The 14,128-nt window shown below is 47.7% G+C and overlaps 1 protein-coding gene across 1 annotated transcript; it reads right to left on the reverse strand.

Moving 5' to 3' along the window:
* Positions 1 to 8,702: 8,702 nt before the first annotated feature.
* Positions 8,703 to 10,164, reverse strand: Ffar3 (free fatty acid receptor 3). Its single transcript, XM_010626344.1, has 2 exons — positions 9,990 to 10,164; positions 8,703 to 9,752 (listed from the first exon to the last, which is right to left on the reverse strand). The coding sequence occupies exon 2, from the start codon at positions 9,739 to 9,741 to the stop codon at positions 8,767 to 8,769; it is 975 nt and encodes a 324-aa protein (XP_010624646.1). The 5' UTR covers positions 9,742 to 9,752; positions 9,990 to 10,164; the 3' UTR covers positions 8,703 to 8,766.
* Between the last annotated feature and the right edge of the window lie 3,964 nt (positions 10,165 to 14,128).

Consider the following 14,128-nt stretch of genomic DNA (forward strand, 5'->3'; position numbering starts at 1 on the left):
TGAGCAGCTTTCCTCTTCCACTCCCTTCCACCATGATGTTGTTGCCTTGAAGCCAGCTGACCATGGATGGAATCCTCTGAGACCAGGAACCAAATCAGTCTCTCCTCCCTTAAGTTGTGGGTGTTGGGTGATTTGTACCAGCAGTGAGAAAGCTGACCGCATCCATGGATTCAACCAGACTTGTATGAAAACTATTTTTTTTAAATTTCCTCTGTACTGAAAGTGTCCAGGCATTTATCTTGTCATTATTCCCTAAACAATAGAATATCACAGCTATTTACACAGAACTGACATTGTAGTAAGTATTATAAATCATCTAAGGGTGAGCTAAAGCATATAGGAGGATTTGTGTAGGCTTTATGCAAATACTGTGCTATTTTATGTAAGAGACTTGAGCAGTTGTGGGGTTCATGCCTGAGGAGGGTCCTAGAAGCAGTTCCCCTTTGGTATCAAGGGACAACTGTAGTAGTAGATAAAAATGGACATAGTGACTGCTGTCACAAGGTTCCTATCTAGCAGGAGGAGTCACATTAGTTAAATGAACCCACAAATACACACCTCACACTGTCACAGCACAGTAAAATTGTATCAAAGAGAGATATTTGAGAGTGGGTGATCAAGGAAATCCTCTCCATCTGCAAGATTTGGGAGAAAACCTGAAAGGGCCAGCCAGGGAGGTAAAGTACTGAGGAAATAGCAGAAGTAGAGATTGAGAGCCTGGTCTGAGCATTAGAAAGAAAGCCAGACCTTCAGGATGACCTCCATGCAGAGAGAGGTGGGGTTGAACAGATGGCTTCTGTCCACCTATCAGAAAGGCCAAAATGATAACACCCAGGATCTCACATCTACTGGTGGAGGGAATGCAGAATGGCACACCCATCCTGTCAGAGATGGAAGGTACCTTAGAAAACTAACCATACAACTGTCGTATGACTCAGTCATCCCTCTCCTGGGTATTTGACCTGGAGAAGTGAAAACCATGTCCACACAAAAACCTGTTCATGAATGATGCAACTCTTCATAACCACCCTTTTAGAAGACCCCAAATGGGTGTTCAGATGAACAGCTTTCGATACATATAACACAATGGAATTCCACTCGGTAGAAGAGGAAACAAACTACTGATGCACACCATAAATTGGGTGAATCTCAGAGACATTATGCTGTCCGAAACCAGCTCAAAATGTCCACTTATGTTGCTATGGATGAGCGAGTTAGAGCAATAGAGATGCACCACACTCTGTGCCAGATTCGAGCCCATTTATTATAGCTGGTGGCCAAGGAGGGGCTAGCACCCAGAAAGTTTCCTTGGCAATGAGAAATGGTTTGATTTCTCCTTTGAAATCATGCATTCAGTTGGGTCTCAGGGGAGAGCAAGCAGAATAATACAGAAGCAGAACCATGCCAGGTTAGTGGGGACACAAGAAAGTTTTATACACCTTGGGTGAGCTAGAAAACAGCCTGCAACTGCAGCAAGTTTACTGCCACATGGGATATGGGGGTTTTGGGTACTTTGTTCAAGCACAGGTATAAAACAACATTGAGGCACCAGATGGAGTTGGGTTGTTTATCACAATGCGACATTCTTGAAAAGACAGAACCATAACGATAGAGGGTAGATCTGCGGTTACCAGTGGTGAGAGGTAAGGGAAAGGTATGACTATAATTGGTCTTTATCTTGATTGTGGTGACGGTTACAGGAATTTATAAATGGCAAAATTCACAGAACTGAAAAGTTTTGTTTTATTGTACAATCATTTTCAAAATTTAAAAGTATTAATTATTTTTGCACTACTGGGATTTGAATCCAGAACCTTCACACTGAGCTACATCCACCCCTCCATCCTATTTATTTATTTAAATTTTGAAACAAGGTCTTGCTAAGTCACTAAGTTTTAAACTTGTGACTGTCTTGCCTCAGCTTTCCAGACTACTAGGAATACAGGCATGTGTTACCACCCCTGGCTAAATCTTCACTTTTTTTTTTTAAGAAGGATGCCAGGATTTTTGGCAGGGTAGAGAGCTAGATGGAGCTGTCATTTATGGATGTGAAAAATACAAGCAATGGAAACAGATTCAGGGGATGAAATGAAAAGTGAATTTGTGAAGTTGTGATACCTCTGTGTAAAGTGATGTGGGGCTGGGGCTAGAGATGTAGTCATCGTCACTGTTAAAAGCCACTGTCAGAGACTAGGATGCCTGGGAGAGGGTGAAGAGAAAGATCAAAGGGATGGGGGAGAGACAAGGCTGAGCCTGAGAAAGCCCCACCTTCCAGGGCAAGGGCAGGAGGAGGGCCCGGGCTTCAGACAGAGGGCCTGGAGATCTGCAGTCAGGAACAGCCCTCCTGCTGGCCTGTGTCCTCCAGAGACTTGTGGATGAGGGACATGGTCCTTGGTTTAGGTCCTTAAAATAAGAATAAGAGACTCGTAAATATGTCTTTAAAAAGTCAGCAGATCCTTGCAACTACTGCAGCCCCGACCCATGTCACAGCAGTTGAAGTGGGCTGTGGGGGTGCACATCTACTATGGATGTGAAGAGGAGGTAATACCATATTTTCCAAATTAATCTTACTAAGGCTTTATTACATACAAGAAAATACATCTATTTTAAACTCATAGTTCAATAAGTTTTGGCATATTGTGTGACCCCCTCCCCACCATAATCAAGTTATAGAACATTTCCATCGCCCTCTAATGTCCCTTGGGTGTCTTCCCAGCCAATCTCCTCCCTCTCTCCCATTCCCAGCCCCTGGAAACCACTGATCTGCCTTCTGTCAGAAGCTACACTCTGAAGCAAAGAAAGGTCAGCTGGAAAAGAAGTATACAGAGGCATCCACTGCAGAGTGAGCTGAAAAAAAGGGCAGCAAGGGGGGCTAAAAGCAGCACAGTCCACTGTGCACACTGTGTACAGGTATAGGGGCACACACCTGTAATCTCAGCACGCTGGGAGGCTGAGGCAGAAGGATCACAAAACAGCCCTGCCTGCCTGGGCAACTTAGACCAGCCTGGGCTACATAGTGAGTTCCACATCAGTCTCAACTACATAGTGAGACCCTGTCTCAAAAAAAAAAAAAAAAAAAAAAAAAAAAAAAAAAAAAAATGGCTGGGGAAATGTAATTCATGGTGAAGACCCTGGGTTCATATGTTAAGAATTTTAGAAACTACAACTACCTGGATCTGTCTGAGGATTTAAAGAGAGAAAACAAAAAACCTAGAACTGCCAAAAAAAAAAAATTAGAATTAAAAATGCAAGGTTTCAGTCAACACTGCCGGCGAGAGATTATTCAGTTTAGAAAGGATTTAGTCCAGTTTTTTGTTGTTGTGTTTTGGGTTGCTCATGCAGCCCCAGCCAGTGAGCTCTCAGATGCCCCTTCGAGAATGAAGTGAGTCCTGACATCTTGGTGCCAGAGCTAGTTACTGAAACCCTGGAAAATTTCCCGAGTCCAGCCATAACAGTTTAGGCAAACACCAAAGTTACACAGCTCTGCCGGGCATTTGGCTCGGTGGTTCCGCCCCCTGCCTCGCAAGTGCAACGGCCTGAGTTCGACCTCAGCAAATAGGCAGAGTTCAGAATTCTAAGACCTGAAGTATTTGAAAACAAGAGATGTCACTGGGTAAGTTCTGATAGGACACAGGATACTTCAATGTAGCCTGATCTATTAGATGGGATATAGGATATTTAAATGTAGGCCGACCTATTCATTAGCCAGGAGTTTGGAGATGGGTGGTCCCAGCTCAACAATCAAGGACCCAGGCCCTTTCCTTCTTCCCCTCTGCAACCCTTGCCTTATTTATTAGTTTTCTTCCTTGAATTTGTAGTCTTATGTCCCCGGTATGATCGTTCCAAGTATCATATCTTTATCAATAAAATCTTCCAGACCAGGAAGGGAGAAGAGCAGCTTCTCACGGAGCCCTTTCTTCTGTGAGATGGAGGAAAACCTTCCCTAGAGGACTGCCCCCCGCAGACTTAACTTCCTGCTGCATGGCAACCCTGAGATCCGTGATGGGGGTCGAGATTGTCCTGACCAGTGCCCATACGACTTGATTTCTGGGGCTGCTGACCTGCAAAGGGGGATGTTTGACCTGGTGCTCTCACTGTACCTTTCTAGTCGTGGACAATAACATCCACCCCTTCCCCAAATATCACTGTCTCCCATTTCTTCTTTTGCAACATTTTCTCTCTCCCAGCTCCATGCTTCTGTGAGAGGCAAATGCTTGCATTTCCCCCACTTCTACCAGTGCACATCCGCTCCTACCCCTCCATCCTTTCTCTGTCTAGAACATGTTCCCAGCATCCCTTCTCCTGAGTCTCCTCAAGCCCTCACTGCCTTAAACTTTGCTCTGTCTCCCCGTAGATGGTTCCTCAGAGCTGGCCTCAAAGGGAAGTCAGTATCTTCCCACAGATTTTTAAAAATTTTTAGACACCACAGCTACCTGTATCTCTTTGGGGCTGGTTGACTGGGTTGTTTGTTTGTTTTTTTAACCCAGAAGAATCATGTTCTCAGACAGAAGGTCAAAAGTTGAGCACTTTCTATTTCCTTCTCCTTGTTCCCCTACCTCAGACTCTTTACTTCCTGCTTCTAATTCTGCTCTCCTGGAGTCTGTGGCCTGACTTTTCTCCCTCTACCTCTCCTGGTGCTCTGCTTCCTTCATTTGGATGATTCCCACTGTCTTCCATCTGTTTTCTGCCTCCCTTCTACGTTCACCAGATGGGACCCTGACTTATTCTTGCTCTTCCTCAGGATCGAGCTGAAGCAGACCCATCTCTTCTGTCCTGCCTCACAGCTTCCCCATGCCACAGGGGACAGGCACAGCCTGAGAGGCCACTTGGTCCACTCTCTAAAGGCTCTGGTCACAGTGACACATTCAACTCAGGGAAGGGCCTCGAGTTAGCCATCTCCCCAGAAGCTCCTTCCTGCTCTGCTACCGCCTCTGCCCTGCTCTGAGCTTGTGAGGCCTCTTCACTCTCTGCCCTCAGTAAGGATGGCCTGGGACCTCTTTACAGCTTCTCAGTGACTTCTGGAGGTAGCTTTCCTATTTTATTTTGTTTTTTCCGGTACCAGGGATTGAACTCAGGACCTTCCACTTACCAGGCAGGTGTGGCGCCACTGAGCTGAATCCCAGGCCCTTTCCTGGCGTTTTAAATACCCCAGCCCCTGTAAACTGAGACCGAGATGAGTCCTACTTCCTCATCCTCCTGTCTTTCTGGCTTGCTCTGCCTTAGGTTTTGGCGAAACCTATTTTATTCTGGGATAGCTCCTCTTGTAAAGCTTTAAAAGCGCATTTAGTACACTTGGCATAATTTTGCATATAATTAGCTAAATTTGCATGTAGTTAACTAAATGTATATTGCCAGTAAACCTAATTTTCCAGAATCTTCATTCTCTAAAGTCAAAGGCAGTCAGTAACTTGGCTGACCAAGGAAAGCAGAATCTCACACACCTGCCTAGAGGGCCCAAGACTCTTTGACCCAGAGATGCAGCCTGATTTTCAACCCACCACAGCCTGGGATAAAGGACTTTTCACACACACAATTCTGCTTTTATCCTTATTTTATATCATTCAGAGAAATAGGAACCTGCATTGGCATCTCAGCAGAGGTCCAAGGTTGACCGCTTTTACCCACACGCCTGCTTTGAGCCAAGCAAACACCGCTTCCTGTAAAACTCCGCCCTGACTCAGACTTGCCCTGGCTCCTCATCCTGGAGTGTAGACTGTCTCGCTACAGCCAGGTAAGGAACCTAACTCTGCTGGGCTCCAGCTGTACAAGACAGGCTCTGTCACTATATCCGATGAGACCATTTCTCTAGCTCAGGCATTCTCAGAGTCTCAGCAGGAGGAAATTGTTCCCAAAAGGTAAAAATGAGTGTTTGGGAAGCAAAACAAACAAAACTAAAACTAAAAAAACAAAAATCTTACAGTGGTTTGTGTCTTTCCAAAGGACCACGCACATAAATAGAAACACAATATGTTTGTTCCACTGAAATTTCATGGGCCAAGAAAGAAAGGTGCCATGTGAGAAAAGTAGAAAGTATCCAAAAAGTCTCCTTAAGAGGACAACAATGCACAAAGTTTGAGAAATATTAATTATTATCAACATTAATAATTAATTGCCTGAGGTAAATCAGGTGCCTGATTGCTGGTTCTCTTTTGCAGCTACAGTGTGGGTCCTTCTGGTCTCCGTCTTGGGAGATCCAATCTGTTTGACCCCTTCCAGAATCCCCAGGGCTTCCACCCTTGCTCTGATCCTCCCACCCATGGGAGACTCTCACACGGGAGAGGGCTGATGCCCCATCATCCACACACACACTCCCAGCACCCCTCTGCCAGCCTCCACTCCCTGCTCACAGGGCACTACACAGCAGCCCTAAGATCCGTCCTGTGTTCCAAGATCCCCTTTCCCTTGGCTGTAGGGGGAACACGGAAAATAACCACTCACTCCCCTCACCGCAGCCCAGATGCCTGTTCCAAACACTGTGACTTCTGCCCTCCCACACCCCTAGCCTTTTGCTTCTCCACCCTGGGAGAGGGTGGTGCTGGGGATGGTTGGAGAAAGCAGAATCAGTTAAACTCCTCTAATCCTTTACTGTAAGCCCTGGAGGTAGAGTAATTACTATTGACATTAATAATTAACCATGCGTCCCTCATGGCTTTCTTTAAAATGTGAGATGTCAACTCCTCCTTCTCAGCTTTGGGTCAGCATTAAGACCCATTCTGGAGTCTCAGGAGTCCACAGTGCCTGTTTCCTCTCAGAGCAATGTAAACCCAGGTTTGTGTCGACTTCTTAGCAGCCACTGTGGTGAATCTCTTGGGCAGGACAGATGAGCAGTAAGAGGGAGAGCTCACACCTCCATCTCTGCAGGAACAATGTCTCTGTCTGTCTGAAACCTACCCACAGCCAGTGCTCACTCTCTCAGCAAGAACTCACTTACCAATCTCAGTATTAAAATCCCTGAAGTTCTGAGTCCAGCCATCTACACTTAGTAGGTTCTCAATAAATACTCTTTGCAGTAGAGTTGTCCAAGTCCAAACAGGTACCGCACTACTGTGGTTGCTTTGCCGAGAAGAGGGGCCACTGACCAGCTGTCTCCTCCGTGGAAAATGAAAACTTAATGACATTTCCGTGAAAATAACCCATAAGAATATCCATCTGTTTGTGTAATAACCTGAAGTCAACTAATGACCTTAATTAAGTGCTAATGACCTTAATTAATTTGTTTTTTCAAGAGGATTTTTTTTTTCCCGGCAAGAGGATGTACCAACACAGGTAGTCGATCTGCCTGGCCTCAGTTCTGTTTTTCTTCCTGGCCTGTTTACATTCATTCTGCATCCCCTGACCTTGGAAAGTTGAATGAACCCGGTCATCGTCAAGGATGTGTAGCTGAAGTGGGACCCCAGAGCAGGTTGGTGACTCCCGAGTTTTGGAGTTAACTAAGTCTACCTTCAAATACCCACTAGTCCTGGGACCTGAGGGAAGAGACTTTCCTCTCTGTGTCACCCCTCACCCAGATGCGTCTAACTTGTGGTCTGCAGGTTGGACATGTTCATGTTGTGTTGTAATAAAATACATACGATATTTTATACTTGTATACATTATTAAGATTATATTCTCTCTCTCTTTGTGTGTGTGTGTGTGTGTGTGTGTGTGTACACGCGCATGCATGTGCTACTGGGGATTCAACCCAGAACCCAGGGCCTTGCACTGAGCTACACCTCCATCCTTTCTTTTTTTTTTAAATTTGAGTCAGGGTCTTGCTAAATTTTCCAGACAGGGCTTGAACTTTCAGTCCTCTTGCCTCAGCCTCTCAGAGTGTAGGGATTACAGGTATGCACCACCACACCTGGCCTCTATTTTTTTAGTGCTGCCCAAGACAATTCCTATTCACTCAGTGCAGCCCAGGCAACCAGGTGTGGCCAGCCAGTGGGTTGTGGGCTGGACACACCTGAGTGGTGATAATGATGACAGTACCTCCCATGTGGCCTCAAAGGCTGGAAGAAAACAGTATCTGCCAACTACTTCTTTAAGGCAGGTTAGCTATTGTTTTCATTTCTCCAACCCAGACCCTCTGCGAGCATCTAGGCATCTTGCTGTTTAGCCCTTCTTCTTAGAGTCTCTGTGTTTATGTTCCATCCCCCATATTCACCATAAGAAAAAAAAAAGAGAGAGAGCAAGGAAAAACCATTTTCTTTTGCTTGTCATTGAATTTATTTGGGTCATTTTTCTTCTGTCATGGTTCATGAGGATCCTTAAAAGATCCAAATTAGTTGAGCAATGGAAACTTTCTGGAAAAGCCCACAGGAGGGAGGAGAGGTTTTGCTCATCCCTGGAGCCCTGTCTCCCCCATCCCTGACATCTGGATAGGAGCAGCTCTGAAGGCTGGATTCCTGCCCTTTCCTGTCCCAAGCCATGGACAGCGCTCTGTGGCCTGGGCACTGCCCTTAATGCCTCTCTTCCCCTCAGGAAAGCCCGGAGCTGGCCCAGGACCCTGGAGGCTCATTTTCCTCCAGAGCAGCCTTTCCAGGGTGGAAGGATGGGGAGGGAAGCAGGATCTCAAGGGGTCAGCACCTCCTTAGGAAGTCTGGGTGGCTGCTCTGCCGCTGAGCTGTGTCGGGCCCCAGCCCACTGCTGCAAGGTCCTGCTTGCCTTGAGTTAGGCTCTGTCCTGGGGACAAACACTTGATGCACCTTTCTGCCTCAAAGGAGCTCAATTTCAGCCAGGCCTGAAGGCTAACTGTTCTAAATCCCTCCTTGAGTCCGCCCCTGATTTCTAGGTGGGACAGTCCTGAGACAGCCACTCTCCTCCGTCCTTGACCTTCAGTTCCATGCTAACCTCCTGACTGCCAGGGCTCCAGCCTCCAGTCAGCCTCCCCAACAGCTCGTGGAAGTCCACTTGGAACCTCGACGAGGAGAAGTAGTAGACCAGGGGGTCGACGCAGGAGTTCAGAGTGCTGAGGAGCAACACGTAACTCCTCCACGTGGGGCTCTTGCCCTGAATGTAGCCCACCACGTGTGACACGTTGTACGGTCCAAAGCAGACGAGGAAGTTGAGCAGCGTGGCCACCACCAGTCCCACCACCCTCCTGCGCCTGCGCCGGCTGGAGCTCCTGCCGAGGATCCACACCAGGCGGCTGTAGCAGTAGCTGGTGATGAGCAGAGGCACCCCGAAAAGGACCACACCCATCTCCAACCGGACGGGCAGGAGAATGGCCAGCTGGTCCTCTCTGAATTCCAGGTAGCAGGTCCCATTAGTGCCCTGGCTGTGGGTGGAGTTCCCCGAGAATTCGGTGACGTAGACCACACTGCAGTGAGCAGCCGCCAGGAACCAGCAGATGCCACTGACCAGCCCAGCCTGAGCCAGCCTCGGCCGGGTCTTGTACCACAGAGGGTAGGCCACGCTCAGGAGGCGCTCGATGCTCACGGCCGCCAGGAAGAGGGAGGTGAGATAGATGGTGGTGAAGAAGATGAACCCGGAGATGGGGCAGAGGATGAAGGGCAGGGGCCAGCGCATTCCGCTGGCTGCCTCCGCCATGCGGAAGGGCAGGAAGAGCAGCAGCAGCAGGTCCGAGAGGGTCAGGTTGAGCAGGAGCACATCCACGGCCACTGGGCGGCGCCGCAGTTTCCCCACGAAGATCACCAGAGCCATTAGGTTGAGGGGCAGCCCCACCAGGAAGGCAAATAGGTACACGGAGAAGTAGAGCCAGTGGTTGCCGTGGAAGAAGAACTGGTCTGGGTTTTTCTCCATGGTCACGGCCACTGGTGCAAGACAGAGATGGAGGTGGTAGTCTGGGTGGGGGTCTTCCTGTCCCTCTCCAGAGCATCTCGCCGCCCATCAGTCAATAACCTCGTCACCAAGGCCACCCTACACGTCCCCACCTGTCTTTCCCAGCAGAGTCAGCCTGCCTGCCTTCCTGTCCTACCCTGTCTCCTGTTTCCCCAAGCGCAGAAAGCACCAACGCTCTCCTCCCGCCAGCCCCTCGGCCCCACGCTCACCTGCTTCTTGGCGAACACAAGCGCTCCGCCGTGCAGCACCTTGCCGGCTTCTGCAGACCAAGTGGGTGAGCTATTTATTTGCAGAAATGATAAAGACCTAGCAGTGCCCATGACGTCATTCACTGTGGAACAACAGCACAAAAGATGCCTTGAGCTCCGTTACCAGGGCTGCGTCAGTATGCAAAAAGAAGAGCAAATTCCACAACTGTGTGCCTCCTCGCTCCTCCTCTGGCCACTCAGCTGGGATGCCCCAACTGGGCCCAAGCTGACTCCGACTTCTCCTCCCTCTCCTCCACTTGGATTTTGTCTGCTTCTCTAGAATGGCACTTTTCCAGTTTGCCTTGTAAGGGCAGGAGGCGTGATGAGGTGACAGAGGGCTGGGCTCTAGAGCTGCCTCTCTTTCCTGCTAACTTTCTGATTTGGGGCAAGTGATTTCAATTCTCTCTGCCCCCCTTTTCTCATCTGTAGAAGAGGGATAATTGTGCTAATCATCCCACAGACTCAGATATTAATGTGTGTCAAATGCTTAGAACAGAGCCTGGTACCGTCCCTGCTATAGTCCCTGGCGTGGTGCTGGCTTGTCACTGGGGTAAAGATGATGATGACGGTGGGTCATGGTGGTGACAGTAGCAGCTACTTTACTGACATGTGATCCTACTCCTTAGGGCACCACAGTTTTATGTCTCAAGGTCCTTTTCACTCAGAATGGGGCAGTGTCTTGCTCCAAGGTTCAAGCCCAAATTCTGACCAGCTTCAGACATGATGCATTTATTCACTCAGATACTTGCTGATTACAATGCAAAAGCATTTCACACCCACTGGAACAGTTATCAGCAAAAAGCCGGACAATGCTGAGACAATGAGAAGCTCCTGACTCTCCCCTTCTCCTCCTATGACGGCCAGAGGGGGCGTGGCTTGGTCCATAGTCGACACACCCTCTTCTCCTCACTTCCTTTCTCTTGCCTTGGGTCCCCCCCCCCAAGGACAACTTTCCTTGGTGTCTTCCTAGGTTACTTTGTGACCACTCTCCTGGCTGCTGGGGCAAGAGGGCAGCTCAGCTGTGGCTGTGGTGTACTCCCCTGAAGTGCACTGCTCCACATGCTGCTGTCTTCCCTAAAGAAGCAGTAAAAAAGCACTCCAAGGTGGCAAAGATCTAGAAGGGATCCAGGCCTATTATTAATGTCCTAACTTTCCCAAATCCCAGTAAGCTGTGGTTAAAACTGCTGGATCTACTGAAGATTCCCTAGTTTTAGCTCTGCCGTGTTTTGCTGGAGACCAGCCAACTGTCAAATCAGTTAGCCACATCTCCTGAGATCCCCAGAACCGCCTCCATGAAAGCTGTGGCCATCCTGGATGCCCCACACCCACTCTGGGAGATGTTGGCTTTGGCTCTACCAGGTTTGAATTTGAACCAAGTAGTAGAGTTGAATTTGGACCATTCGGTACATTCTGATCAGAGAGCTTGAGTTTACACCAACTGGGACCAACTGGCAGGCTCAGATTTGGAGCAATCAAAGGCTAGAATTTAGATCCATCCACTGGGTTGAATTTACCAGTCACAGGGCTGCAGCTACTATATAATCAGTGTTTCTCTACACTTCTAAGGTTGGTCTAGGAGGACTTCCTCTTGCTCATCGATTCCTCTGTCCTGTTCAAATAAAGCGTCACTCCAGTGAATCTACTTGTGATTTAGTCTCAGATAGTGTGGTCTTGGGATTCTCATCCTGAGTAGTGAGCACAGAGTGGTTGCTATAAAAAGAGCTATAAACACTAAGGAGACCAGAGACCAGCAGCTGATAGAGAGCAGTAGAGGCAACCGACAGAGTTGACAGATGGTATCCAGTGTTGGCATTCAGAATTAACTGGAGTCTACCAGCATCAAGGCTCCGAGCTGTGACACTGAGGGCTGAGGGCTCTTGGTGCTCAAAGCCTGCAGCTGCTAGCAGAGCTGCACTTGGCTGATTCATGATTTTTACCTGAAGTGAGCAAAAGAACCCTCCACCGATCAGTGACAATTCCAAGTGTTGGCAAGGATGGGGAGAAACTGAAGCTCTCATTCATTGCTGTGAAAATGTACAACAGCACAGTTACTTTGGAAGGCAAATTGTCAGTTTCTTAAAAAGTTAAACATAAATTTACCAGGAGGCCCAGTGATTTCATTATAGACGTTTACTTACAAGAAATGAAGACACATGTGCACTTTCTCATAAATGTTCATAACAGTACTAGTCATAGTAGCCAAAGAGTAGAAATATCACCGTTAGCTAAGGAACGGATAACAAGTGTGGCACGTCCACACAATGATATTCTATTTGACAATAAAAAAGCACGAACTACACATACTATGGCGTGGATGAACATTGTGCCAAGCGAATCAAGCCAGTCAGAAGAGACTATATCTTATATGATTCCATTTATATGATGAGCCATCTAGAATAGTGTCGAGAGCAGGGAGCAAGGATAGTAATAATAGGCAGACGCCGGTAGCCTTTTTAGATGCTTTAATTACACAGCACACTTCTAACTACCGCCCGTCAGTTGCCACTCCCTGTACCTGCACAGATCCGAGGAACACAACTTTCTTCTTCTGTAAGATGATGCACGGTCAGCGTCGGCTGTGGCCAGGGTCCATGTCTCCAGGGGTGCACTCTGGGCTGGTGCCCTCCGATGTCCTGGAGCAGAGTCTTGGCTGTGACCTAGTGCAAGATCACATATGCGGCCAGGGGCCACCAAGTAGCCACCCAAGTCTCCGGGTCACCAAGTGCAACAAGCTGGTCTTCTGCACTCTCTCCTTTATACTAAATTCTAGGGCTGTGTGGCACTGATTCGGGCTTATCTATCTATTACACATCAGGCAGGGTTTACAGATGGTCAAGGGTATTACATCACTTCACACAGGAGGGTCTTACAAGGGCTTATTGTATCAGGGAGCAACTCCTACACACACACTTACACCCACTCTACACAGGCCTGCATGGGCTCTCCCCCCTTCTCAGTCTTGTTCAGTCATGGCCTCTGTCACGACCTCAGGCTCAGTGACAGCTTCAGTGACAGCTTTAGTGACAGCCTCGGTGCTTGTTGTCATTGGAAAAGGATGTAAATACTATAATGAATTTTGCAATAACTGTTTGCTCTCCATAAATAGGCAAATTTAGACACAGAAAGTAGATTAGTTGTCAGCCTGGGGGCTGGGGACACAAATGAAGATGAACTATGAATGAATGAGAGGTATCTTACTGGAGTGCTGAAAGTTCTCCAACCTAGATTACGGCCATGGGTGCAGGTATCAGTAAATTTACTAAAATCCATTGGCAAGTACACTTTCGGCACAGGTGAATTTTATGACCATATATGTTATATATCTCAATTAAGTTCTTAAAAATATAGCTACCAAGAAAAACCTTTTGGCTGTCATTGCGGTTATATTGGGTGGGGGTAAAGCAGAAGGGAGTATAATAAAACCATCAAAATCAAAGAGACTCCGAAAACGTTGTAGGCACAGGAAGCGTAGGTGCACAGTTTGACCTTCTAAAGGAACTGGCAGAAGGGTTAGAGCTTGAGGGGGGGGCACAAGAAGTTGGTGTGGATCACGGGACTCCTAGGCCCCAAGAAGAAGCTGGTTCTCCCCCGAGGGGGAGGAAACACAGGTGACTGGGGGCAGCATCCAGCAGAGGCTCCAGAGAGATGGGAACAGGGAGTGATTCTCACCATGAGAGGGGCAAGCAGTGGGTCTACCCAGGTTGGAGTTCAGGCTTTTACTAAAATTCTTGGGTGTCACTCCTACTTAGGGGCCAAGCCTACTTCTAGCTTTCAAAGGAAGTTTCTTAACCTCTCTGGTCTATTGCCTTACGTGTAAAACAGGGGTAGTGGAACTTTTGGTGGAGTGCTATTAAGAGCATTCATCCCCTCAAAAATGTTTAATGAACATCTACTATGTGCCAGTCTCTCTTCTAGATGCTGGGCATCTACCATTGAATAAAACAAAAATCCTTACACTTCTACATATTTAAGCACTCCAAGAAATAATTTGTATAAACCAGTCGGTACATGCCGGCCATGTAGCTGCACTTGTATTCCTCTACAGGGTGGCATTACTGTCATTAGAGGAAACAGTCTGGTTCCTAGCCCAGCCTCATCCG

Source organism: Fukomys damarensis, unplaced genomic scaffold (assembly GCF_012274545.1).
Source record: "Fukomys damarensis isolate Sample0158 unplaced genomic scaffold, DMR_v1.0_HiC HiC_scaffold_19, whole genome shotgun sequence".
In the NCBI taxonomy this organism is placed as follows: domain Eukaryota; kingdom Metazoa; phylum Chordata; class Mammalia; order Rodentia; family Bathyergidae; genus Fukomys; species Fukomys damarensis.

Bases quoted from the DNA above. Each gene is read 5' to 3' on its own strand.
- Ffar3 (XM_010626344.1), bottom strand. From the start codon at position 9,741: ATGGAGAAAAACCCAGACCAGTTCTTCTTCCACGGCAACCACTGGCTC.